At 44.8% G+C, this 25244-nt stretch overlaps 2 protein-coding genes across 9 annotated transcripts in view; one reads left to right on the forward strand and one right to left on the reverse strand.

Annotated features, from left to right (window-relative positions):
* Window positions 1–9388, forward strand: part of TRIM71 (tripartite motif containing 71) — a 78760-nt gene extending 69372 nt beyond the window's left edge. The window contains exon 5 of the mRNA XM_074195203.1: window positions 2327–9388. Within this exon, the coding sequence (XP_074051304.1) occupies window positions 2327–3778 (1452 nt within the window). The 3' untranslated portion in view covers window positions 3779–9388. The remainder of the gene's footprint in view (window positions 1–2326) is intronic.
* A 4417-nt stretch (window positions 9389–13805) lies between these two features.
* The window catches only part of CNOT10 (CCR4-NOT transcription complex subunit 10), a 53873-nt gene continuing 42434 nt past the window's right edge, over window positions 13806–25244 (reverse strand). For 6 of the 8 annotated variants that reach the window (XM_074195611.1, XM_074195610.1, XM_074195616.1 and 3 more), the window contains 6 exons: window positions 21454–21567; window positions 17771–17901; window positions 17062–17097; window positions 16694–16821; window positions 15016–15091; window positions 13806–14004 (listed from right to left, as the gene is read on the reverse strand). In XM_074195611.1, coding sequence (XP_074051712.1) covers window positions 13850–14004; window positions 15016–15091; window positions 16694–16821; window positions 17062–17097; window positions 17771–17901; window positions 21454–21567 — 640 coding nt within the window. In that variant the 3' untranslated portion in view covers window positions 13806–13849. The remainder of the gene's footprint in view (window positions 14005–15015; window positions 15092–16693; window positions 16822–17061; window positions 17098–17770; window positions 17902–21453; window positions 21568–25244) is intronic. The other 2 variants (XM_074195613.1, XM_074195612.1) reach the window with 1 other exon arrangement.

Here is a 25244-nt window from a genome sequence, read left to right on the forward strand (position 1 = left end):
CCTGCCCTATCCCTGAGTCTGAGATGCTACTACTGTCTTTTCCCCATCAAGAGAAAATGAATTTCCTTCCCTAGTTCTAAGCATTATAGAGTTAACACCATCCTCTGTTTATTATAAATAATGGAATTTATTTCCCAGAAAAATTCCTTTGTATTTTATTTTCACTTCAGATTTCTTCCCTGATAGCTGTTCACATCAGCGTCTTGCATTTAATTAATCTTAATTGTCCTTGACTTTTTTCCTAGGACATTGATTATAGCTAGTTAACTCAGTCAGACAACTTTTGTGTATCCTACGCACTCTTAGTGTATTTGGCTGTCAAGATTCTAACAAATCTTTCTCTCCCACAGCTTTTTCTTCCTCTGCCTTGGGTTCCAGACTAATAGCTTCTCTCCCATATGCCTCTCTTCACCTTCCAAGACCTGTTACCACAGACTCTACTCCACTTTATCTGATCTGCTTAGAATCCTCATTACTATGAAATTGGGCTCATCTTTTTCCATCTCAATCACAAATCTTTTTTCTGGAAAGCCTTTCCCCCTTCCCTAGTTAATATTAAGTATCCTGCTTGCTGGCCTTCCAAATCTTCCTCTCTCTTCTCTGTTCAGCACTTTTATTTCCCTTTTCCTCTCAAATACTTAGATCCATAATTTTCCATAATGAAGGACCCAATAATGGTGTCTTGTATCCCAGGCTTTGTTGTGGTTTATCAATTTATCTTCTGTCTGAGTCTCTTTCCTTATGCGAATTCTTGGCCTACTCAGCGTGGCACTAATGAGGCCACTGTCATTGGTTCATCTCAGGAAGAACCAGCCAGCTCTTTTGCAGTTCTGTGGACCATTTCAGACATTTTGGACACATGTGTACACATTGGCCACAAAGCCTGGAGGGAAGGCCAAGATCTCAACAAATAGAGATGGAGTGAGCTATTCTAGACCTAGGCAGCTTATCCATTTTGCTTGATTAGGAATACAGGGAGTTCTTCAAGTCTTTGACAGAGGGATAGGACCCAGAATAGTGATTTCATGAGATTTAAGTAAGTCCTCAATGAGCCAATTCCCCTGCCAAGGAAGGTCAGTATCTTTTGTGACATTCAGAGCCTTAGGAAGAGGTTGAGAGACCACAGACAAGTCAGAGACAAGACTAAAACCCAGATCCTCCAGATGCCAAGGCCATCCAACTCTATCCTCTCCATGTTTCTTAGACTCAGGGAGAGAGGATGATTGAACTTAAAATAAATTAAAACCTGTTATATTCCAGTTAGATTAGCTGCTCAGGAGTGTTAGGTCACTGCTGGCTAGCTTATTCTTAGCCAGGCAAATATTGAAGGGGCAGGAGACAAGGATGACTAGCTCTCCCTATTAATATTAAACCCAAATACAAGTGTTTAAATATCTTCCCCAGTCCCTGGTCCACTCCCACTAGTAAAACAGTGCTGCAGTGCTTGAGGATACCGGATGATGAAAGTTTACAGTACTGCCACACACAACACAGTCTCTTACAAAAATCAAAAAGACATTTTAGTGGATTTTTTAAAAATAGTGTCCTTTTGGTAGTCTCTAAGGACAGGTCTGCTGACATTAGAAGTTGATAAATTCCTGTTACTGCAGTAACAGACTTGAATAGAGAGCCTTCCGGGCCTGCTTGTAGACACTGTATAATCCACAGCCAGCCTGGGTTGGGCAGGTAGGAGTGCTGAGACTGGGGATCTGTGAGAAGGTGATGAATGATTTCCATTGACATCCCTCCGAAAACTCAGGATCTCAGACCGAAGCTTGCCTTATTCTCCCTCTGCTATCAATTGATCATTTCTGATGAACCCCTCCCAAAATATCTTGTTTTGTAGTAATAGCAATGAGAAGATTCCCCCAAATGAAGCCAAACTGAACAATTAAGAAAAATCTTCAGCAAAAAACTTAGTAACACTTTGTGAGAAAGCATTAGAGTCTCTAGAACTCTTTCCTCTGAGCAGAGGTGGGGATCTTTACTAGCAGAATGTTAAATACATGATTAAGTATTGGGGGTTGTTTTTTTTTTTTTGGTAATTGTATTGTACTGGTTGTTTTGCTTTGCCTTTTTTTTCCCTTCCAAAGTGGCACTGGCAGTAGAATTTCTTTACAAGGACTGATGTAAAACCAAAAGACGTTAATGGAACTTTTCTTAAAAGTCCTTCAATAGTCTGTTGATTCTAAGAGGTTTCAGTGACTTGGTTTCCTTTTCAGGACCCTTGGGAACTTTTTGTGCCCCTGAAGATATCAAGGTTGACTTTGCCTTGTCTCTTTTCATGGATAATTTTCAACAAGGTCTCTTCCTTTTCTCTTCTTAGGTGGAGAAGATCCGACAGGTCAAGGCCAAGTCTCTGTACCTGCAGGTGGAAAAACTTCGTCAGAACCTCAACAAACTAGACAGCACCATCAGCGCAGTGCAGCAGGTCTTGGAAGAGGGACGTGTCATGGACATCCTGTTGGCCCGAGACCGCATGCTGGCTCAGGTCCAGGAGCTGAAGAATGTCCGAAGCTTCCTCAAGCCCCAGGAAGATGACAGAGTGATGTTCACCCCCCCAGACCAGGCTCTGTACCTGGCCATCAAATCCTTGGGCTTTGTCAGTAGTGGGGCTTTTGCCCCCTTGACCAAGGCCACTGGGGAAGGCCTCAAGCGTGCTCTCCAAGGCAAGGTGGCCTCGTTTACCGTAATCGGGTATGACCACGATGGAGAGCCACGTCTTACAGGGGGGGACCTGGTGACCACGGTAGTGATGGGGCCTGATGGGAATCTGTTTGCCGCCGACGTCAGCGATCAGCAGAACGGTACTTACCTGGTGAGCTACCGGCCGCAGCTGGAGGGTGAGCACCTGGTCTCCGTTATGATGTGCAACCAACACATCAAGAACAGCCCCTTCAAGGTGCTGGTCAAGTCTGGGCGGAGCTACGTGGGTATCGGGCTGCCTGGCCTGGTCTTCGGCAGTGAAGGAGACAACGATGGGAAGCTGTGCCGTCCCTGGGGGGTCAGCGTGGACAAGGAAGGCTACATCATCGTAGCCGACCGCAGCAACAACCGGATCCAGGTGTTCAAACCCTGTGGCACCTTCCATCACAAGTTTGGCACGTTGGGCTCGAGGCCTGGCCAGTTCGACCGCCCTGCCGGAGTGGCTTGTGACTCCTCCCGGAGGATTGTGGTAGCAGACAAGGACAATCATCGCATCCAGATATTCACATTTGAAGGGCAATTCCTTCTCAAGTTTGGGGAGAAGGGCACGAAGAATGGACAGTTCAACTACCCTTGGGATGTGGCAGTCAATTCTGAAGGCAAGATTCTAGTGTCAGATACTCGGAACCACCGGGTCCAGCTGTTCGGCCCTGATGGGGCCTTCTTGAACAAGTATGGCTTTGAAGGGGCCCTCTGGAAGCACTTTGATTCCCCCCGAGGTGTGACTTTCAACCATGAAGGCCATCTGGTGGTGACGGACTTCAACAACCACCGCCTGCTGGTCATCCACCCAGACTGCCAGTCTGCCCGCTTCCTGGGATCAGAGGGCACAGGCAATGGGCAGTTCCTGCGTCCTCAGGGCGTCGCTGTTGACCAAGAAGGACGCATCATAGTTGCTGATTCGAGAAATCATAGGGTGCAGATCTTTGAAGCCAATGGAAGTTTTATATGCAAATTTGGTGCTCAGGGAAGTGGCTTTGGCCAAATGGACCGCCCCTCTGGCATTGCCGTCACTCCAGATGGCATGATTGTCGTGGTCGATTTTGGCAACAATCGAATCCTCATCTTTTAATAGAAAGAGTTGGCTTTGATGTTCTTGCAGTTGTTTTTTTGGGGGGGTGTGGTGGCTTTTTTTTTTCCATTTTGAATTTCAAAGAAGAAACTCAGGGAAATTTTTTTTTCTTTATTATGAGAACAAAAAAAGTACAACGTTACTGAAGACCTACCTCATCTTTATTTTTTTACAGACGAATGTACTTATCTTTCTGCAGGGATTGAGCCTGGGAAGTTCTAGATTCTATCTACCTCATGTTCTTTGGGTTTCCTCCTCCCTTTGTTCCTTTTCCCACCCCAGGGCAGAGTTTGTATTTAGCTCCATCCCCAAAACGGGTCATTGAATGCACAAGCCAACATTGGATTGGTTATCATGCTGTCACTGGATTGGTCACATGTTTGATCAAAGCTTCTAGAGAGGAAGCCAGATGAGGCTCTCTCTAACTTAAAAAAAAAAATATAGAAAAACAAGATTTAAAAAAAGTAGGGTTAGATACTTAGAGCATCTGCGTTCTGGATTCTAGATTGTGGTTCGTGGGTTTCTGCCTGTGTTAAGTGTGTTTTTGGTAAACCTTTTAAAAACTTTTTTAAAATGCTGCAACAGAGAACATTTTCCTCTTATCCTTTTATACCTCAGTATGTTTGACTTCCTGTTCAGCATCTTTTTCTTATTTCTGGAAAATAATGGGTGGCTCAGAAAGTAATGGGCCAGCTCAGAAAAGTGGGTCTTTCATTTATTGGGATTCTGTTTTAGAGGAGGGTGCAGTATCCCTGCCCCAAATGGTAGAGCCAAGAAGATGGCATACATCTTAAGTTTTTTGATGACTTTTATTAAAATAATTCTTCAGTGTTTTGGGAGATGGTTTTCGGGGGGGGGGTGTAATCTGTTAGAAAAAAAATTGGTTGAGAAGAGCGGAAGTCATCTAATTTTGGGATTTAAAACAAAATGTTTGAAGAGAGGGAGTGAGAGAGAGAGTGAGTGAGAGTGAGAGCGTGTATGTATGTCAGTAGAAACAAAGAAACATGCAAAATTTGTTGTTGGGCATGTAATAGCCAAATGTTGTTTTGTATGTTGTAGTTAGGATTTTTTTTTTTTTTACGAGCAGTGGTGGAAGGTGGAAGAATAGTTTTTATTTTAAAGCACAATTTTTTACAGCTTTGGAAGTTCAGGGAACAAAAACCTTTAACTGTCAGATCTGTTAACATTTTCCCTGGATTCCTTTCCTTTCCCCAACAAAAAACAATTTCTTGGATCTTTTGAGAAGTCACTTTAACCGCATCGTTTGGTGCTGCACAGGAGACTTGAGAGTCAGCATTAATTACTTGGAGTGGTTTTGAATGTAAATATTTTTTCCCCCCTCAAAAATCCCCACCCCCCAGATGATGTTGGTGGCGGGTGAAAATACGGGAGGAGGCCACCCCCTCCTTACTCTGCCTTAGACAGTACCAAAGAGCAAAAGCCAAATCAGCATTTGATCCCAGTGGCCAGACCTGTGGGTATTTGGGGCACCATGTTCTAACTGGGCACAAGTTTCTTCTCATGACCTTTTCCACTGGCTCTCTTTTTTCTGGCTTGAAGGATAAAACGGAAAGTGTAGACTTTGTGTAAGGGCAGAGATTAGCCCTTTAGTTTTTTTCCATCATTCCGAGATACCAGCAACTCATCACTTTGTCTCTTGATTTCCTCTAAAGAAAACAAGCTTCCCCTAGTCCCCTGTGAGTGAGGATTTGGGAGCTGTCCACTTTTCAGTGATCAAAAACCTAATGGGCCAACTTCTGTTTCCATTCTGGAAGGAGTAATGGGCCATTATTTCAAAAAAGGTCAGAGCCCAAGAAATCTAGGGACTCGGGAGAGAGAGAGCTATTTCTTGTTGATTTTTGGAGAAGATGACGCAAAGTGGCCACTGAATCCCCTTGTCTGATTCAGGCAGTTTTGTCTTTGCTTGGGCCAATGGAATTGGATAGTTCAAGGTCTGTCTTCAGTTTGCCGTCTTCTCTTAAGATCTTTTGTGTATCCAAGGAAGAGAGGACGCTGTGTCTACAAAATTCCCAGTGTATCTACAAAAAAAATCTCAAATGTATTCACTTCCTCTTACAAGAGATGAAGTATTAAAGATAGAAGCCAGACTGTTGGTCTCCCTATGGAAGCCTAGTCTGATATATCCCTTAGTGTAGGCAAGGCATTGTACTAGAATATGAGCTGTCAGGAGAGGGTTAGGGGTGAAAAATATATTGTATGTGAATAGTTCTCATTCCCTCATTACCCCTAATGCAATGCCTCTAATTATGAAACCTTTTCCGTTTTCTCTAGCTGTCCTCCACCTTTGCCCCTAAATTCTAAATATTCACTGGATTTTTTTTTCACAATTAAGTGACAGTTGGGGAAGATCTTATTTTATTAATGAGACAATTACTATCCTAGCATCCCTTAAATACCAAAGACAAGTGGTTTTAAAAGCTTTAAAACTATTTCATTTCTGGGAATCCTGGTTGATTTTTTTTTCCTTAATCTTGACCTTACCAGTTGGTCAGGGTGATCTACGCAGAGATAGTAATACTGCTTTTGCCTGTTATGACAGTTCATCTTTCTGTTGTTCTATCCATTTTCTTTCCCAATGTCTTCACCTCCCATCAGTCTCCTGCTCTGTTCCCCCAGACATTTTTGGGTGAAAGTTTGAAATCTGGATGACATATCTAACCTTTTGCAACTTGGTTGTTTTGACTCTGAAGGTGGACATATCCATCTTGTCATATCTGAGAGCATTAAAAACTTTGTGATCTTAATGGCCCTTCACTGACCTGTATCTGGTCTTGGAATAAGCTATCTGTTTTCAGTGACTGAATTCAGAAGAGGGTTGCTTGACGTTCATCCTTGGTGGTGCTGCTCTCTTGAATTCGGTGGCTCAGCAACACAGATGGGGCCTGGCTGTCGTTCTGAGAAATGTATGTCACGTTTTGGAAGCCGCTGTTTGTAAAACATGACCATCTGTGGATGCCCACAGCCATTCCTTTCCTCCTTGAAGGGTGCTAAGCACTCTTGAAGAATGTTAGTCTAGTTTCCAACACGCTGGGTCTTCATTCAAAGGGAAGAATATAAGGAAAGCCAACATCTGGCACCCCCTAGGGGTGTGGCTATTCCAAAAGCATCCAGAGCCCCATTTGTGCAGATTGACTTTCCATTATTAGGTAATGCAGAGATGTCCAGGAAAGGTAGAGAGCTTCAGCAAATCAACTGTAAGAGAACCAGACTGGAGGAAGTAGTTTGCTTCCTATGAAGACACAAATTTGAGAAACTTTCCAGGAGTCTCCTTCGCCTGTAGTCTAGTGGGTGCCGAGGGTGGGAGACTTGGGAAGTGCAAAAGACAGATTAGTTTTCACCAAACTAGTTTTAGTGATGGCAGATGGATTTGTGCAGTAAAACTCCCCTGAAGGAAATTTATATAATCAATGGGTTAAAACCACTTTGGGTGGGGGCTGATGACCTTTCAAAAGTGTGGTCAGCTAAAACAAACTGCTTTCCTGCAGGTAAAGTAACATTAGGCAATCCTGCTGCCAAGCCTATGACTCGGAATACATAGGAGGTAGCCCCGATTATATGATCCAGTGAGTCCCCTAGGTGAAGCCCTCAGTGGGTACCAGTTTTAAGTATAACTTACTTGGGGGGGAGGACCCCCAAAGACAAACCGGAAAAAAAAAATCTATGACATTGGGCCAAAAACTTTGAGTTGCAGACAGAATTAGGGCACTTCATGTTTGGCTTCCAATGGGATAATTTGAGATTGGCTTTTTTAGTTCGAGTTAAGCCAAAGCTTAATTTATTTGACGAGAGAAGTCTTTAGGCTTGGTCTTGCAGAATTGTGTGTGTTTGTCTTTTCTTCTTTCAAAGATTGTGAGATTTCTGTGTTTGGTAAAGAAGTGAAAGTTGTGCCAAAGTTTTGTGGGTTTGTTTTATTCTGTTATGTTGTGTTTTCTTTTTAAAAAAAAAATCTACGTGGTGCCAAAAAAAAAGGAATTAGGGTATTTAATATTTAAACATCTCTCTTTGGAGTTTGTTTCCAACAGTCTGGAGCTGTATAAAAATCAAACCCTGGTACTTGCGTTAGACAAATATGCCTCTGATCCTCAAGCCCCACCCTCTGAGAGGGGCAGGATGCACAAACCATTACACCTGTTCTGTTTTTTTAAATTATTATTTGAAAACTTGTTGGTTTTTGTTGTTTGCTTTGTTTCTACCTCATTTTTAGAGACAGCATCTACCTCGCACTCGACAGGTCTCTGAAGAAATAGTATTATTCCATTTGAGGAAAAAAAACACACAGCTCTCCCATGCCTACAGAGTTGAACACAGCCAGCCATCTATCCATTCATCCATCAATCCATCCATGGATCGTCCTAAGACCTACAAGGGATTTTGTTGACTTTCAAGAGGACTGTTCAGTTGCCCTGGTTAGAGAAACTCTGAATTTAAATCAAATGTTCTTAAAAAAATTCAAGCAAACTTAGTACTCAAATCCAAATAGTTCTTATCAAATTGGACTCTTTATTTTAATGAAGAGTTATGCAAAGTTATTTTAAAAATCCACTTTTTTCAGTATTAAAAACAAAAACTGCTAGTCGTTTGAAATCGATTTGGAATTTGAATTTGCAGCATTCTTACATCTTTAAGACCTTTAGGTCTCCTCTCTTCAAGAGAAAAATATTTTATTTTATCTTATGTTTGGATGTTTACAAATACATCCTGTTAGAGAAGATTGTATTGCTAGGAATGCTTTGGACGGCAGAGCTATCTATACCAAATGTTGGAAGGGAATGAGAATTGTTTTGACTTTGTGATTGTATTTGTTGTTTTCTTGCCCCAGTGGGATGTCTTCCACCATGACCTGCAGTAAACCCACTTCTCTGCACATTTGTGGAGAACTCTTTGAGTGAATGTGGTGGGGTTTTTTTTCTGGTTTGGTTTGGTTTGGTTTTGCTTACCAAAGGTAATCTGAGGGGATTTTTTTGGTTATTGGTTTTTTGTTTTGTTTTAAATTAAATAATAAAAGTTGAGAAGCACATTACCAGAAAGTAGGGTTGATCTCCCATTCCCTCCCCCCACTTCCTTTTTTTCTAGTTAGCCTAAGTGGATCTTCAGAGTTGGGGGTGGGGGAGTGATGATAGTGTCTCAGACACCCCCCCGAATTCCAGTGTATTGGGTTTGTGTCATGGTGAGAAGACATGCCTCTGTTTAAAAAAAAAAATAAGTAAATAAATTGATCTTACGGGTTAACATTAAGCCAGATAGGCAGGAAGTTTCCTGCTACTGTTTAACCAGTGATGGTTCTAAAAGCTTTGTGAGTACCTGCATGGTCTTAGACCCTCTTAATGATTGTATGAACGTTACAAACTCAGGTAGAATTGGTTGCGAAGGCTCTTCTTTCACAGAGCATCCAGACTGAATGTTACCTGTCTATCAAGTGAGTGGAGTTGCCGCCCGCCAGGCCTTTGCCTCTTTCTGTGTGTAGTTTGCTTCTTAGCCTGCTTAGCTGTTTTGTCCCCCAGCAGACGTGTCCTGGTCCGGGGGGGCTCTGTGTGTTATCTTCTGGTGGAGGGTGGGTTTTTCTTTTTTTTTTTTTTCCCTTTAAAAAATCCTTACAGGTTAAGTGGTGGGGTGGGGGTGGGGGGTTCATTAAAGACTAGGTTGTGAGGTTTAGTAGGGTGGGTGGGAGGGGCCTGTTAGCATGGTTTATGAGAACCTGGCTTACTTCCTCTTGTCTGCTGGCTGTTGGGCCTTGCCCTGGGCAGAGATGCTTTACTGCAAGAATCCAATGTGCAACCGATAGACTTGGAGATTGGGGGGGGGGGGTGTTCAATGTTCAATCAAGAGGAAAGGAATCTCGGTGTCCCCGTGACAGGCCGAAGCCTTGCCTGTGACTGACCGCATCTGGGGAGAGCGCCACCCTCAAAGGAGCCGGGCAGCTTTCTCTTCGGCTAGTCCCCTCTGGCAGGGCTGGGATGGTGGTGTTTTCCCCGGAGCAAACCTCACGACTCAAGTCGTCTCAATACTGAGTGGGCATGACTTGACCTTCATTTGGCAGGCTCGGTCCCCAAGAGCAGGAGAAGAGGAGGGCATGCGCTTCATTATCCCCCCAAATGGTTCCGACCATCAAATCCCAGGTCTTTGAAATAGCCAGGCATGATAGGCGACGGACAGAGGAAGAACAGACAGAGGTGTTCAAAAACTCCTGTGTAGACAGAGGCTTCTGAATGTATCAATGTGGTCCATGGAGAAGGCTGGAGAAGGTAGCAAGGAGATGCTGTGTCGGCTACCAGCAGCCTTAAAACAAAGTTGGTGTCTCTTTGGACCTTAAAATTGTTCCTATGCAGTTTATTTTATTTTTGTTTAATCAAATAAATGTGAGGGTTTTTTTTCCATTAAAGCTGTGTCTGTGTGATCTGTTCTTGGGGAACCTCACATTTATTTATCAATAAAAAGCCCACAAAGCTTTTCCTGCTCCAAAGGATCTTATCGTTTTTGGATTCAGATTAAAAGTATTTCTCTCTGCTGACCATCGAGATATAATCCTCTACTCTTGTCATGGGGGGGGGGGGGGGGCCTAGCGTTAAGAAATCAGGGGGGCGGCTAGGTGGCGTAGTGGATAGAGCACCTGCCCTGGAGTCAGGAGGACCTGGGTTCAAATCCGGTCTCAGACACTTCATAATGACCTCGCTGTGTGGCCTTGGGCAAGCCACTTAACCCCATTTGCCTTGCAAAAACCTAAAACAAAAAAATCAGGGTCACTGCCCCGAGCCCCTTATCTGCCTGCCAGAGCCTGCTCCACTTCGGGCCTCCCTTGCTACTTGGAGGAGGTCCAACTAGAGAATCTCCAAGGCCTTGTGTTTTACTCGGCGGAGACGGGCTGGCCCGTTTGTTATCGGGCAGTTGGCCACGGCGCCTGTACACATGGGACGGGCCTTGCCAAGCAGGGCTTCTCCGCCCGGGCTAGCAGAGGCGAGGCCTGGGGTGATTGGGGGCCGCCAGCTGCCCTGGGCTTGACCGGCCCGGGAGCATCGGCTTGGTGTGCGTTGTGCCTGGCCTGGTGGGAGGCCCAGAAGGCCCCGGGGAGGATGGGAGCCCCCAGGCCACCTCGCCCTCCAGCTAGCGCCGCTCCAGGGCCGGCCACCTTCAAGGGTCGCTGTGAAGCCAGTGCCCCGCGGAGGGCAGGGGGGGACGTGGACCAAAGGGCGGCCTGTGGCGGGTGGGCCGCGTGGGGGCTCCCAAAGCTCCGGACAGGGCCGGACTCCCCGCCGGCCTGGAGAGGACGCACAGAGGCCCCGAGGGCCGGGTCCAAGGGCGCGCGGGGCCGTGCGGGTGCAGAGGGCAGTGCCCAGCCCCGCGGGGCTCGCTGATGCCGTGAGCGGCCGGGCCTGGCCCCACTGGCCACACCTGCCTGGCCCGGCTCTGACCGAGCCCACTGTGGACAGACGGGCCGAGGCCAGGCTCGCGGGGGTCCCCGCCGGGAGCAGGGCCCGGGGAGGAGCTCGCCGCCCTTGAGGGCTTCGGCTCTGGAGCGTTCCCCGGGCACCCAGACCCCGGGCATCGCCCCTGCAGCTCCCGTCGCCCGCGGGCATCCGGAGAGGGGCCGGCCCGGCTGCTCGGGGCCAGGTCGGCCTAAGGTGGCCCAGGTCCCAGTTGCTGGCCGGCCCCGAGGTTGCATTGGGCTCGGCCGGCTGGCCCGGGCCTCTTCCCGGGGGGCTGTGCCAGGGCTTCCCCGCCCGGCCCAGGGGGGCGCAGCTTTTGGGCCTGTGGAAGCCCGGCATTCCTGGGGAGGGGAGGCAGGCCGGGGGCGCGGGGACCACCCAGATGAGAGAAGCCTTTCTGGGCCTCCCAGGTGCCAAGGCAACGCGGCCGCGGGCACGGGGTGTGCCAAGGCGGGCGAGCCCAGGGCACCCCGTGAATCCGGGCCTTCCTGGAGCAAGCCGTGCCCGTGGGGCGCCGGATGCGGGCACAAGGGCTTCTCCGGGCGACAACCGGACCCAGACTTGGGGGCCCTGCACGTGTCTCCCCGGCCCTTCCCTGCCACAAACCAGAGCGCCGGGCTTCTGTACCCCCCGGTCCAGCCTCACAGACCCAAGGGTCACTGCCCAAGGCCAAGGTTAAGCCTCAGGGGCCGCTGTCTTTGTCAGGGCCAGACTGGGAGGGAGGGAGGGCTTGGAGGGGCCAGACTCGCCTCTGCTCTGGACACCGGCTGGGACGTCCCGGGTGGCAACCACAGCATGCATGCACAGCCCATGAATTTTTCTTGGCAAAGGTATCAGTCGTTTGCCATTTCGTTTTCCAGGTCCCTTGACAAGTGAGGAAACTGAGGCAGTTGGGGTGAAGGGACTTACCCAGGGTCCCACCGCTGGATTTTAACTCGGGAGCGGTCGTTCTTTCTAGCTCCCAGCTGGAGCGGGCATTTTTTTTTTGCAAGGCAATGGGGTTCAGTGGCTTGCCCAAGGCACACAGCTAGGCAATTACTAAATGTCAGAGGCCGGATTTGAACCCAGGTCCTCCTGACCCCAGGGCCAGTACTCTATCCACCTAGCGGCCCCTGCTCCTCAGTCTTTAACTGTACAATATCTAGTGTTGTCGTCACACTGAAATGTTTTTCTTCTGTGGCCACCGATCCCTTCAAATCCATCACCCTCCCCAGGGCCCGCCCCATGTTGTCTCCTGAGCCATGGCTGTCCCTGCCCCCATGGCATCTCAAGGGAGCTGCCCGGTGGGGCAGGGTCTAAGCCTCCTGGAAGGACGGCAGCTGCCGGTGTTGGTATGCCAGCCTTACGTGGAGAAGGCCTCCAGGGGTCTCGCCTCCCTCCACCAGCAGAGCTGGCGAGACATCCAGCCTCATCCCCCTGGTAGGCCTCGGGGCCGTTCCCTTGCTCTGGCCCATCGGCAGACATCTGTCTGGACCTTCTGGACAATCGGAAGGGGGAAGGCCTCGGAGACCATCCAGTTTCCTCTCCGCGTGAGGCCCATAGGCTCAGACGCCCCACCCAAGGTCACAAAGATCCTGGACAACCCGTGGGAAGCCGGCACTTTCCCTGGATTAAAATGTAACCGAGTCATGTCCTAACAGGCCAAGGCCGGCCCGGGCAGACCTCGGAGGGGAATGAATTCTCCCTGCCCTCCAGCTAAGGCTCACCTGACAGGCAACCCTCTCTGCCTACTCCCAAACCAACCCCAATGACACCCAAAGTCCATGCCAATTCGTTTTTTTTTTGTAGCCTTGCCTGAACTTTTTTAGGATTGCCACTTAGATTACTCCCATCTTGAGATTTTGTCATTGAGCTAGTTGGCAGCTTGCTGGCCATGGTTTCACTTGAAGTGGCACCAAGCGTCCCACTTACCCCTGTTAACTCAGACTCTTGGCTCAGGTCACAGCAGGGGCCAGTGATTTCTGGACTAGCCCTCTGCCACATAACTTACTCCCCCTTGGGGGAGCTTCTGGCCTGGCTGGGTCATCACCCGGGGCTGATTTGACCAGGGTGCAAGGGCCTGGAGCCTCCTCCAGGCAGAGGCCACCTTTGGGGCTCTCCCGGCAGAGGGGCTCCTTCAGGATTGGCTGCCGTCAGCCCAGCAGGGAGCAATGCTGATGCTTCGCATTGCTTCCTCTGCCGGTGGCCCAGCCAGAGGAGGATTCAGGGCAGGCCTTGGCTTCAGGTTTTTCATCTGGCTAATTTTGCTAAACCAGCCCCTGAACCAGGGGTTGTGTCAAGTCCTGGGTCCAGCTGCTCTTCTCTCTCTGGAACAAGCCACGCCAGCGCAAGGCAGGCACCTCCTTTGGCCCCTACAGACCCTTCTTCACTGCCTTTTCCTTCATGCCCAGTATCTGGGCAGAGGAGGCACCTAGGAAATGTCTCCTGATGGGGAGGGGACAGCTAAAGAGAAAAAAGCTACAAGTATGACTTTGTGAACAATCTATTAATAAGGTCATTTTATCGACCAGAAATGTGGTCATTCATGCACAGAAACCTCCCCTAGGCAGAGGCTGATCGTCCCCCCAAAGACCCACCGACAGGGCTACAAGGCAACGTCCTTTATTGACCATTATAAAACACCCTGGGGTTACTTTCTCTGCCCTGGGGGGAAAGCTGGCATCTGGATGGGCTGGATGGGCTGAGCAGACGGGAACACCGGCTTCTTCCGGATTTCAGACAGAGTCTTCACTGACGGGAGCAGCTGGTTTCTTTTGATGATCTGTAAGGCCAGCTGTGTGTTACCTGGGTGGAGAAAAGATGTGATGAAAAAAGCTCCGTGCAGTGGAGGAGAGGTCACCTCTGGCTTCCCTGTGCAGACCCCACCTCACTCCAGGCTCTGGCTCTGTCTCCCTGTCTCTCTCCTTCCTTGAGGGGCCTCAGCATTGTCCCAACACTCAGGCTGAGGGTCCAGCTTCAATTCTGCTCCCTGTTCTTCCAGTCTCTTGGTCTCACTGGAATTTTGCTCCCTAGTTCTAAATCATCCCTTGGCCCTTAGCAGAAAGAAGAGGAAGGTCTGGCTGTTCCTGCTGTGACAAGGGCCCTGGACAGAGACCTTAACTGCAGGTTCTCGACTAGGCCATGTCTGCACTCTGGCTTCCTCGGATGATCCCTAAATCTTGGGAAGGATCAATGAGCGTCCTCTGAGGTCACCCGTAGGTCACTGAAATTCTATTTTACCAAGCTCCACTCCACTACTCCTCTACCCCCCCCCAATCTCTGCCTGCACCCATATAAATTCTGATGATTCCCAAAGCCCCAGAGAGAAACAGCACAGCTTCTGTCCTCTCAGGACTATGTCTGGATTCCATGACCTTTTGCATCTGACACTGGGTCACTTAAGGATGTCCTGGTAGGACATTGTCCAACTGACCACATGCTTTCCTTGAGTGTTCCGGTTGTCTGGGCTCAAAATCCCTTCCAACTCTCAGACTGACTTCTTTTGCTTAATCCTTTCTATTCAAAGGCATGATATTTGTCTACAGAAAAATTTAATGATGCACCAGATGGACCGGCTCAAGGCACATAAGTTTTCACTCACAAAGTGTGTGCAAGGGTGAGGGAATGATGGACGTTTAAGAGGTGACAAGGCCAGGGAACCCTGGGTGAGCCTATTTCCTCTGAAAGCCTGAGATGGAAAAGGGCCCACCCAAGTAAGCCAGGATGTGTGTGCCAGAGGCCGGACAGAGAACCTTGGGCCCCTCCCTCCCTCCCCGGGGAGCTTGCTGCCAGCCCTTCTGCTGTGTTTTTACTTACCATTCTGTAGTTCCAGGTAGACAGCCAGCAGGATAGCCTCGGGCGGAATTTCCTTAGGATGGATCATAGAAGCCGCCTTTTCTCAAATCAAAACAAAAAGAAGTTATCAAAACCACAGACCAAAAGAACAACCCCAAAGCCAGACAAGAACAAACAGCAACTTCTGCCTAGTTGGTCACCAGGCAGACCTGTGGAAGAAGGGCCAGTCCTTCAGGTCCTTCCTCAGATCCTCTTCCTTCGCCCCACAGAACCACTTGGACTTCCCTCAAAGGCACTGCTGTGAGAATCTACATTTGTATGGTAAGGGCCTAGTAAGTGAAAACCTGGAAGGTGGTTCCTCAGGGATCAGCCCCAAAGACCTTGGATATGGCTTCTAAAAACTATTTTGAAACCTGCATTTCAAGATAATGATTTTCCTTTGTAATGCTTTGTATTGTATTTTATGCATTTAAAAACCCGGTAAGATTGCCAAAAACAAGGTCTCTGCCTTCCTAGCATTTGTTGGTATTGTTCAGCTGTTTCAATCCTGTCCCCACAATGGGGGTTTTTTGGTGAAAATGTTGAAGTACATTCTCCACCTCCCTTTTGCAACTGAGGAAACTGAGGGAAACAGGGTCCGACGACTGACCAAGGTCACACAGCTAATATCAAAGCACACGAAAAGACAATCTGCTGAGACGCACACACATCCTTTCTCTAAAAGAAGCTAGAAGACTGATTCAAACATAGTATGATTTTGAATTGATTTAATAATTTTGTTTCTATGGAAGTTACATTGAACTTAAATGCTTAAAAAGGATCTAAAAATCTTCAAGATTCTTCTCCCCTTACCCCGTTATTCCCCCTATGGTTCTAGACTGTTCTCAAGTCCTCTGACTTAAGGTCCCTGCAGGGAGGGTGTCCTGAGGACACAATCACTAGGGTCCACAACTTCCCTCCCCTTCCACACACCCACATACCCTGGAAAACCAGGACATTTTAGTGGAGAATAAATGAGTTTCCCACTCTTCTGATCAAAGCTCTAACCTTCAGCTGTGACATCTGGAGGCATCTGCTTAGGCGCACGGCTCTGAACATCTACATGGGTGTCCATCTTGTTATAAAGGCAACAAGCATCTACCATTTTCCTGATCAGAACCTTTCCCATGTACTCAGCACTCTAGGGTGTACACACTGTTTTCAGATGAAAGTGGGTCACACATTTGGACACTGAGCTCAGCTCATGGAAGGTCCCCTTCCAAACTATCTCTGCCCCCAAAGTCAGTGTTCACTCTTCTCAAGGGCTCAGGTTATGGGCCTTTCTCACTTTCACACAACTGTCCCTGCAGAGGATTCTTTGGGACTAGAAGGTTTTTGTTTTTTTGCAAGGCAGTGGGGTTAAGTGACTTGCCCAAGGCCATACAGCTAGGGAATTATCAAGTGTCTGAGGTCACATTTGAACTCAAGTCCTCCTGACTCCAGGGCTGGTGCTCTGTCCACTGTGCCACCTACCTGCCCCTAGAAGGAAGAATTCTTGAGCTGAACACAAAATCAGTGATACTTTGGCTCTTTTGCAATCCTCTAGTTATTCGGAGAAAACAGGCTCCTACACTCAATTCAGAAGCTACAAATCTGATGTATGCTGCAGCTTTGGGGGTCTCTTTGAGAAGAAAATGACAGTCAAGCATCATGAGCTTACCTGGTGAAGACACTTTCGAGCCTTGTCATATTCACTGCGCAAACAGTAGGCACTGCCGAGATTAAACAGCATCATTGTCCGGGCAGAAGTGACAGAGCTTGGGTAGCACTGAGGTGTTTGCTTGCCAGCTTAAAAAAGGAATATTAATGTTATTAAAAACACAAATTCAAATGAACTTACATGGCTTAATGTGACCCAAGGCTCTAAAGAATTTTCAAAACCAAAGTCCAGAGCTCAAGGCATCAAGTGTTTAGGAAGGAGACAATGCTCCCCCAGGGTTCCTAACACCCAATGCTCTCATCTAAAATCTAGGCTACATTCCCTTTAGTCTTACACATTTACTAAGAACTTATAAACTTCTTACTTACAAGACTCCATTGCTTCATTTTCCCCTTTGTCAGATCCTACAACAAAGACACGAAAAACCAGTCTGAGGCCAAAAGGGAATCATTTCTGAAAACCCAACTCTTCAATGAAACAAGAATTCTAACATTCAACAGCTTGTTATAACTTTGAGTTTTAATTTTCAAGGAATGATTTCTCTTATCTAAAAGCATCAGAGCATGGCAGGATACACCAGTGAGATAAGCTTAAATGGAGGGGGAAAAAATCCAACCCACATGTTCCTATCCACTTACTGAAATATCAACTAACTTTTCAAAGCTAGGAATTAGACCACAGCTTCAGAATACCCTGATTTGATTTAGCCAAGCCTGTAAGTTTATTAGGCAAGAAATAAATCTTATTTTTTCAATAATCATAACACCTCCACTCACCACACAAGGGCTAGCAAACAATCTAGACTGACTCCAAAGAAGGAAACCAAAACGCATCAGGACTAAAAGAACCCACTCTGCAAGACAGCCTTTTAAAAATGGAAAATTATACCAAATGATGCCTCATTTTATGGATTAGCTAGTTATTACAAAAAGAAACATCTTTAAAAGGCTAGAAAGAAACTATGTTAAGACTTGCTTTCACAATGGTTACAGCCTTAAATTTCTAACCATTATGAGTTATGATAAAAAGGCAAGAGAAACTTGGACCATGTCTAATCAAGTGTGTGTCTTCATTAACCTTGGTCCTGCTCATTTGAAGAGATCCCCAAAGACACATCAGTGACGTTTTCAGGGTTCAAATGCGAAATGGCATCAGAGATTCTGTCAAGAGAGATGAGGGCTTCTGCTGCATACAAATGGCCCAAAAACCTAAAGTAGGAAACAAAATGAAGAAATCAGTCCCAAATAGTCAAGTATTCTATCATAAAATCTTATAGGATTGCAATAAATGAGGTGGAATGTAAGTGTATACAAACATAATGGACACAGTCATCCAGGATCACTTAAATGTTTATTAATTCATTTAAATATGACATGTTGCTATTCTATTATGGTTGAGTATAACTTGAAAATAGTTAGAAAATTCAATCTGTTCATATTTGGGAGTCTGAGAGAATTTGGAACTAGTTCAAATTTGTGTGATTGTGGGGCAATTACTTTCATGATATAGGATCCTAGTTCTTTGCTGGGCTCTCAATAGAGGCTCCTCTATTTCCTGTGGCTTTATGAGGGAAGTGGACCAGATCATCTCTAAAACTGCTTCCAGTTCTCAATCCTATGTTCTTTCTCATCCTCTCACTTTTTCTGGAGGAAAAAAATTCTAGAAGGGTGATTTCATCAGTTGAGAGAAAGGCCAGTGTTAAATTTAGCTTCAGCAATTAAGACTGCAGAGTTGTCTACCTTAGAAGCGTAAAGAGAACTGCTTGAGTAACAAAGAGGTCAAATAGCCTTCCCAGAGTTCTTTAATACTACTGACTGGGGAAACAGGACTCGAATCCAGGTCCTTCTCATTCCAAGACCAGGCCAGAAGAGCACAGACATATTGGAAGGGGTAGGAAGCTGAGGGCATCCCAACCAATCTTAATCTCAATCTCTCTCTCTCTCCCTCTCTCCTTTTTTTTCGAGGGGGGAGGGGATTTTTCAAGGCAATGGGGTTAAGTGACTTGTCCAGGCCACACAGCAAAGTAAGTATTAAGTGTCTGATGCTGGATTTGAACTGAGGTTTGGGGCTCTATCCCTGCACCACCTGGGGCAGGGTATGCATGGCCTGCACAGAAAGTCAGACTTGGCTGATGACATTGGCTTGGCTGAATTACTTTTTTATACATAATTAATGTTGACACCAGCATTAGAAATGTCAGTAGAAAAAATAAAATTTCAGTTGCTTTCTCTCAAAGATTTGATCTTATTGACCATAGCACTTGTACAAAAGGTGAAGATTCTTTTAAATGTGGACAGATAATGGCATCAGAGCTTTCCACTCAACAAAACTGCTCCTTGGGGCTTTTGTTTGGTATTTTAATCAGGCTTTATAACAAAAGACATTAACTTAAACCATAGCAATTAGGAAATTAGGTTGGATTGAAAAGTTTTTCAAAGCTTGATAGATGCATAAATTTAAATTCTATGAGAAGAAAATTTAGAAGGGTTTTCTGTGCATGAACAAAACCTCTCTTGCTGAATCCCCATTTCATCAAGGGGTGGGTTTTTGTTGCTTTAAAAAAACGTAAAAGGTTATGCTGATGATCCTGGAATTAACACGTTCTCCTCTGCTCTACAATTCATTTTTATTCATTTAGAAACATTTCCACGAAAGCTCATTTGCTACTACTATGTGCCACATTAAAGATATGAAAGATCAGCATTGGTGATTTATGGCGGGGGGGCGGGGGAGACCCAAGGAAGAGGCACACCATAGGTTTTATGGGCTTCTTTTAGACATAGAGGGAATTTTTAAAAAATCCATCTCAGAGATGATTCTCTGAAAGGAGGAGAGAAAAATCTAGGCAATGTAAAAACATCAATCAAGCCCTGTCTTGGATCAGAGACCCTCTCATTTCTTTTTCCCAGAGGTATTTTTCTCCCCCCATGACAATGCCTTGCTTCCAGCCTCATTTCACACCAGTCCCTCACTGGCCTTCCTTTCTGGGTCTGCATCCCCCACCTAAGTAATCTTCCCAGAACACAGCTTGTATGGGACATCTCCTTGCTGAAAAACGAGAGAGAGCTCCCAACTTGATATTCTCAAACAGACTAGCCCTGACACACTCACTAATTGGTTCAGATCCTAAGCAGCACCGTGGGTTAGAAAGAAGTCCAAAGACCCATTCTGTCATCCAGCTCTGCTTCCACGGCTTTCTGGACTGGGCCTCAGTCTTTCCTCATGCTTACTGGACTCCTGCCCACCTCCTCCTGGGGGACTGCTCACTCCCTCTCCTACATCAGTTAGCAAGCACACCAGGGGCAGTACAGCTGCTGAAAAACTGCAGGCCATCCTACCCAAGGGCAACTTTTGCCATCACAATTTTAATATATAGTGGGGATGACATCAGAAATTATTTGGAAATTTTGGGTGAGTTTTGTGGAAGCCACAGATGACACACAAAGGTCAACAGACAACACAGAAAAGGTTTAGAAACTCAGAAATGCATAAAATGGATGTGTAATGTTGTATCTTCTCTGGTACAAAGGGAGGGTCAAGAATTTTGGTGCCCTGGGCCCTGTATACTGTGGAAAGCATGGCTGTGACAAAAGAAAGCCAGCCCAGCCCTCAAGGAGCTCTCATTCCGTTTGAGGAAACAACACTGACAGAGAGAAGAACCAATAAAGTCACTCTGGGAAGAGTCAGGAAAGGTTTTAGGGAGAGGGGAGCCTGGGAGCTAAGTTTTGCAAGTGACTAGGGAGTCTAGGAGGTGTGAGGGAGGAGAGAAGTCATTCCAGGTCAGGGGACAAGCTCTGGCAAGACTGACTGCATCACATTAACTGTCTGAGATACACAGAATAATAGACATTATCATTCTCCTGCAAGGTACAGTGACATGTTCATGGTCACACAGCCAAGTAAGGGGCAGCTGAGACTAGAACCCAGGCTCTCCAAATTCAGATCACTGAATAGATAACTTTAAAGGAAGCTTACAGTGGGCCAGGCACTGTGCTGGGGAGAGCAAGGTGAAAAGAGAAAACTCTTGGTCTAAAGGATCTTAGACTTTGGTGGGAAAACCCCACTAGAGACAAGTGGTGGAAAGGGAAGGGAGTTCTGACCAAAGGTCTCCTAGGAATGGTGACTTAATCCATGGAGTAAACCAACAAGATAAATTCCTCTGGGGAAGGCTCCTCGAGCCAGGGGCAGCCAGCAGCTGAGGGCAAGCTGGGGTGTGAAAGGGAAGCAAGGTCCAGGCTAGCTACGGCACTCAGTCACCAAGTGGAGGTCTCAGGCAGGAGTTCCAAAGAGGAATGCTGCCTTCCCTCAACCTCTCCTGCACCATCCTGACGGTTGAAAAGCAATGGCATGACTAGCCATCCTGTTGTGTACAACATGGACTGGTTCATTCCTTCTAAAGACAGACTAAATGCTTCTAAACTGACAGGTACATACATACTCATAAGAACCACAGATTTTAAATGGTCAACACTAAGAACCCTTCGTTAGATTTGTAACTCTATGGCCCTCTGGATGAAAAAAATCTAAGAGTCGGTCATTCTCTGGCCAAGACAGCTCAAGTAGCAACATCGAGTGGCAGAACCAGGACACCATCTCCATGAGTCTCAGGACAGGGATGGGTTAGTAAACAGGTGAGGAGTCAGTCAGACCACTAAGACACAAATCATTTTAAGTGAAATTTTGTTGGCTGGAGAAAGAGTTATAAAGGAGAAAATAACCAAAAGGAAGACAGTTTTATTATGGGTAACAGTCAAACTTACTTAAGAGATCCTGACAACTTCGGCTGTTGAAGTAGTTTGTCTGCATGATTCAAAGCCATGAGATTGTCACCCAAGGCCAGAGCGACATAAGCACTGCAGGCAAGGATGGAGCACCTGGAACAAGAGAGTGAAGGAAATCTGAGTTAGATGTGGGAAATGGGAAAATTTTACAAGCGATATTTCTGTGATCACTTATTCTGGGAAATAAACAGGAGAAACCACAGTTGATTTCCAAAGCACATTTTGGCTACATGTGTTTTTATAAATCACCATAAGCATTTCTTCAGATTATCTTCATAAAACACAAATGCTTGTTTGGCTTCCATCTAATGTAATACAAAAGGCTGCCTAATTAAAATTTTTAAAAAGGCTTTCTTCTAATTCATGGCCTACTCAGGAATACCATCGTTTTACTCTCCTGTAAGGAGAGCTTGTTCTTTTCTGCTGCAGGTGCATGCTCTCGTGGCTTGCTGAAAACAAATCCCATCTAAACTCATCTATGATAGTCTCATGCTGTGGCAGGTGAATGACCTGAGGCGCAGGGGGACGGGCAAGGGGAAAAGACAGGGCTGCGTATAGACACAGGAGATGGATTGATGCAAACAAGGATTAGCAAGGAGGCCAATTTGATCAGGACACGAGTACACGAAAGGGAAGTTGCAATCTGAGTGAGAAGGGTTTTGAATGCCAGACTGGGGACTTTGTAATTTATCTTCCAGGCAACAGGAAGCCACTGGCTACTGGAAATAGTTTACTATAGTAGACTTCTGTTTTTGTCTGACTTCCTTGGGCTCTATGGGTAATAGTGGAATGTCTGGGTCAAAAAGTCATTGACGTTTTAGTAATTTTAGAGACAGAACTGGGCCCTGCTCCTGACTCTCCCAAAGTAATTTTCCATTATGCCCCAACAGATTTCTTATCCTGGAGAAACATCCCGTCCTGGGAGTTCTTTTCTCTGAGTGGTCAGTTCCTCCTGGAAGCTCTTGCCCATCAGCTTCCCTGGATGTAAACTTCTTGAGGTCCTGCACTGTCTTTCTTGTGGTCTCTATTTGTACTCAATTCCAAGGCTCAGCATTGTGACTGGACCAATTCTTAGCTCTATGAGTGCTGGATTAGTAGGCCCATCTTCCCCCAGCGCCTCCAACATTTGGAAGTCAGCTTTGACAATTTTCAGGTTGAGAGGTGAAACTTCAGAGTCAATTTAATCTGCCATTCTCTTACTGTTAGTGATTTAGAGCATGTTTTCAGATGATATTTGCATTTTGTGATTCTTCTGAAAACTTCATATTCCTTGACTTTATTAGGGAATGGAGGAGTCTGCTGTTACATATATGTCAATTCCCCATTTGGCTTGAATGTTACATTTTTTTCAGTCATATTTCAACTTTTTTCCCCCTGTTTCTTTTTACTCCAATTTCAATAACTATTTGTATAAAAGCTTTTGAATTTTATGTAATCAAAACTCTTTTTGGTGTTGAACAACATCATTTATTAGGTTAAGAATTCTCCTTTTAATCATAATGGTGAAATATATCCTGTCCTAGTCTCTAATTTTTAAATGTTATCTTTTATACTCAGGTTGATTATATAGTTTGAACTCGTGTTATAGAAGATGTGTTAGGATAAATCTAATTTTTTCCAAAGTTTTCCCTGGATATACGGCTGCATTCCTGTTATCAATTTCGTGTGAGAACTATATTCAAAATTTTTGCATGAATACTCATTTTAGTAATTGGTCTACACTACAATTACTCTTTGCTTTGTCTTTCCTTGATTAGAATATAAAGACCACATTTATTCATAAAACAAGACTGTACTATTTTTTTTTAAAATAAGTTTTTGTACAAATTCTAATTACTCTTTAAATATCTGCTAAAATTCACCTCACCTGTAAATGCATCTGGCCCAGGATTATGTTGTCCCCTTTAGCACTTTCCTAAGGGCGCTGCTGCCTTCTTTTTCTGACATTAGGTTAAGAATTGTTTGGTTAATTTTGTAATTTCAATACCTTTTATTTCTGTAGATATTTTTCAACTTTCTTTAAGTTTTTAGTTTTTCTGATACATGGTTTTATATAGTAGTTTCTAATTAATTTCTACTGTTTACTATGAATTTATTTTGCTAATTATTTTAATGATTTGATTTTCCTCTTTTTCTTGATCAGGCTAGCTAGCTCCTGATGGATTGACCTTTTTTATTGTCATGTTTATCAATCTCTCCTTTAAATTTCTGAATTTCTTTTGACCTCCTTTGGAGTTGCTGATTTATACATTTCCTGTCCTTTTCATGTTTATTAATTCACTGATCTCTTTTTTTAAGTTTTTGCAAGGCAATGGGGTTGTGGCTTTGCCCAAGGCCACAAAGCTAGGTAATTATTAGGATTATTAGGTGTCTGAGGCCGGATTTGAACTCAGGTACTCCTGACTCCAGGGCCGGTGCTCTATCCACTGTGCCACCTAGCAGCCCCACATTGATTCTCCTAATTGGTGGATATAATTTTTTAGTCGCAAATATTCCTCTGAGGACTGCACTAATTGCATCCCATTAGCTTTCTCATTATTATATAATTGTTTCTTTATTGTATCTCTGATTTATTCTTAAACCCATTCATTAATCATAATGCTATTACATAATCTCAATTTAGGGCTGTTTCCTTTACTTTTATTTCTTATATTACTCGTTTAAAATATTATATATTACTAGATTATAAAAGTTTGTGCTATGATCTTCGAAAGATGTTTATTATTTGTCATTTTATATTTGATTCATTTATATCTGAGTACATAAAACTTCCATGAGATGTAAGAAATATATCTTTCTTAATATTCTCATCTAGAAGTTACCAAAGATCAGTAAAATTTAATTTTTCCAAAACTCTGTCCAGTTTTACTTTTTTCTTCTTATCTTTCTAATGAATTTTAATTGACTTCTGAGGAAAGAATATCACTTTTTTTATTATTATGCTATTACTAACAATATCTTTACGCAATTCTTCTGGAGTGTGTTGTTTTTTTAAACTTAATTTTTTTCATAGTATCTACAGTATGGCATGTAAGACATAGTATAATTTTCTGTTTGTCTCTACTAGTGTTGTTTTTATTGCTGCCTCAAGACTCCAACTTCTTTTACAGTGTAGTTTAAAGGAAAACAAATCCCCCTCTATTTTCACTATTTCAAGTATGGTTCATTTATGTAGTAAATTCCTGGGTTTGGTTTTGGTTTGTTTAATCAGTTATTCCTCCATTTTCCTTTTTTGTTGGGAAATGTAAGCCATTTAGATTTAATGTTATAATTGTTAAGTTTATGTTTTCTTTCACTAAATATACACAATACACATATATAATATCTTTTCCCCCCTTCATCTTAGTAGCCTATGTTTTGCTTATACTCAACTAGTTCTCTGGTCAGCATGCTGATTCTTTAGAAGGAATATCTCATATTCTTCCCTCCTGCTAAATATCAAGTTTTTTTGTTACATATATTCTGTTTTGCAGGATAAATTATTTCTGAGTGACAGCTTTTTATCTGCTTTGCTTTTCAAATATAATTCCCCATTTTTTCCTTTCTTTTTTTTTTTTTAGATTATTTAAGGCAATGGGGTTAAGTGGCTTGCCCAAGGCCACATGGCTAGGTAATTATTAAGTGTCTGAGGTCACATTTGAACCCAGGTACTCCTGACTCCAAGGCCGGTGCTCTATTCACTGTGCCACCTAGCCGCACCCCCCCTTGATTTCTTTTAAAGAAAACAATCCTGTCCTTCCTATTATCTTTATAAAAGGTATTTTCCTGGA

Source organism: Macrotis lagotis, chromosome 7, assembly GCF_037893015.1.
Source record: "Macrotis lagotis isolate mMagLag1 chromosome 7, bilby.v1.9.chrom.fasta, whole genome shotgun sequence".
In the NCBI taxonomy this organism is placed as follows: Eukaryota; Metazoa; Chordata; class Mammalia; order Peramelemorphia; family Peramelidae; genus Macrotis; species Macrotis lagotis.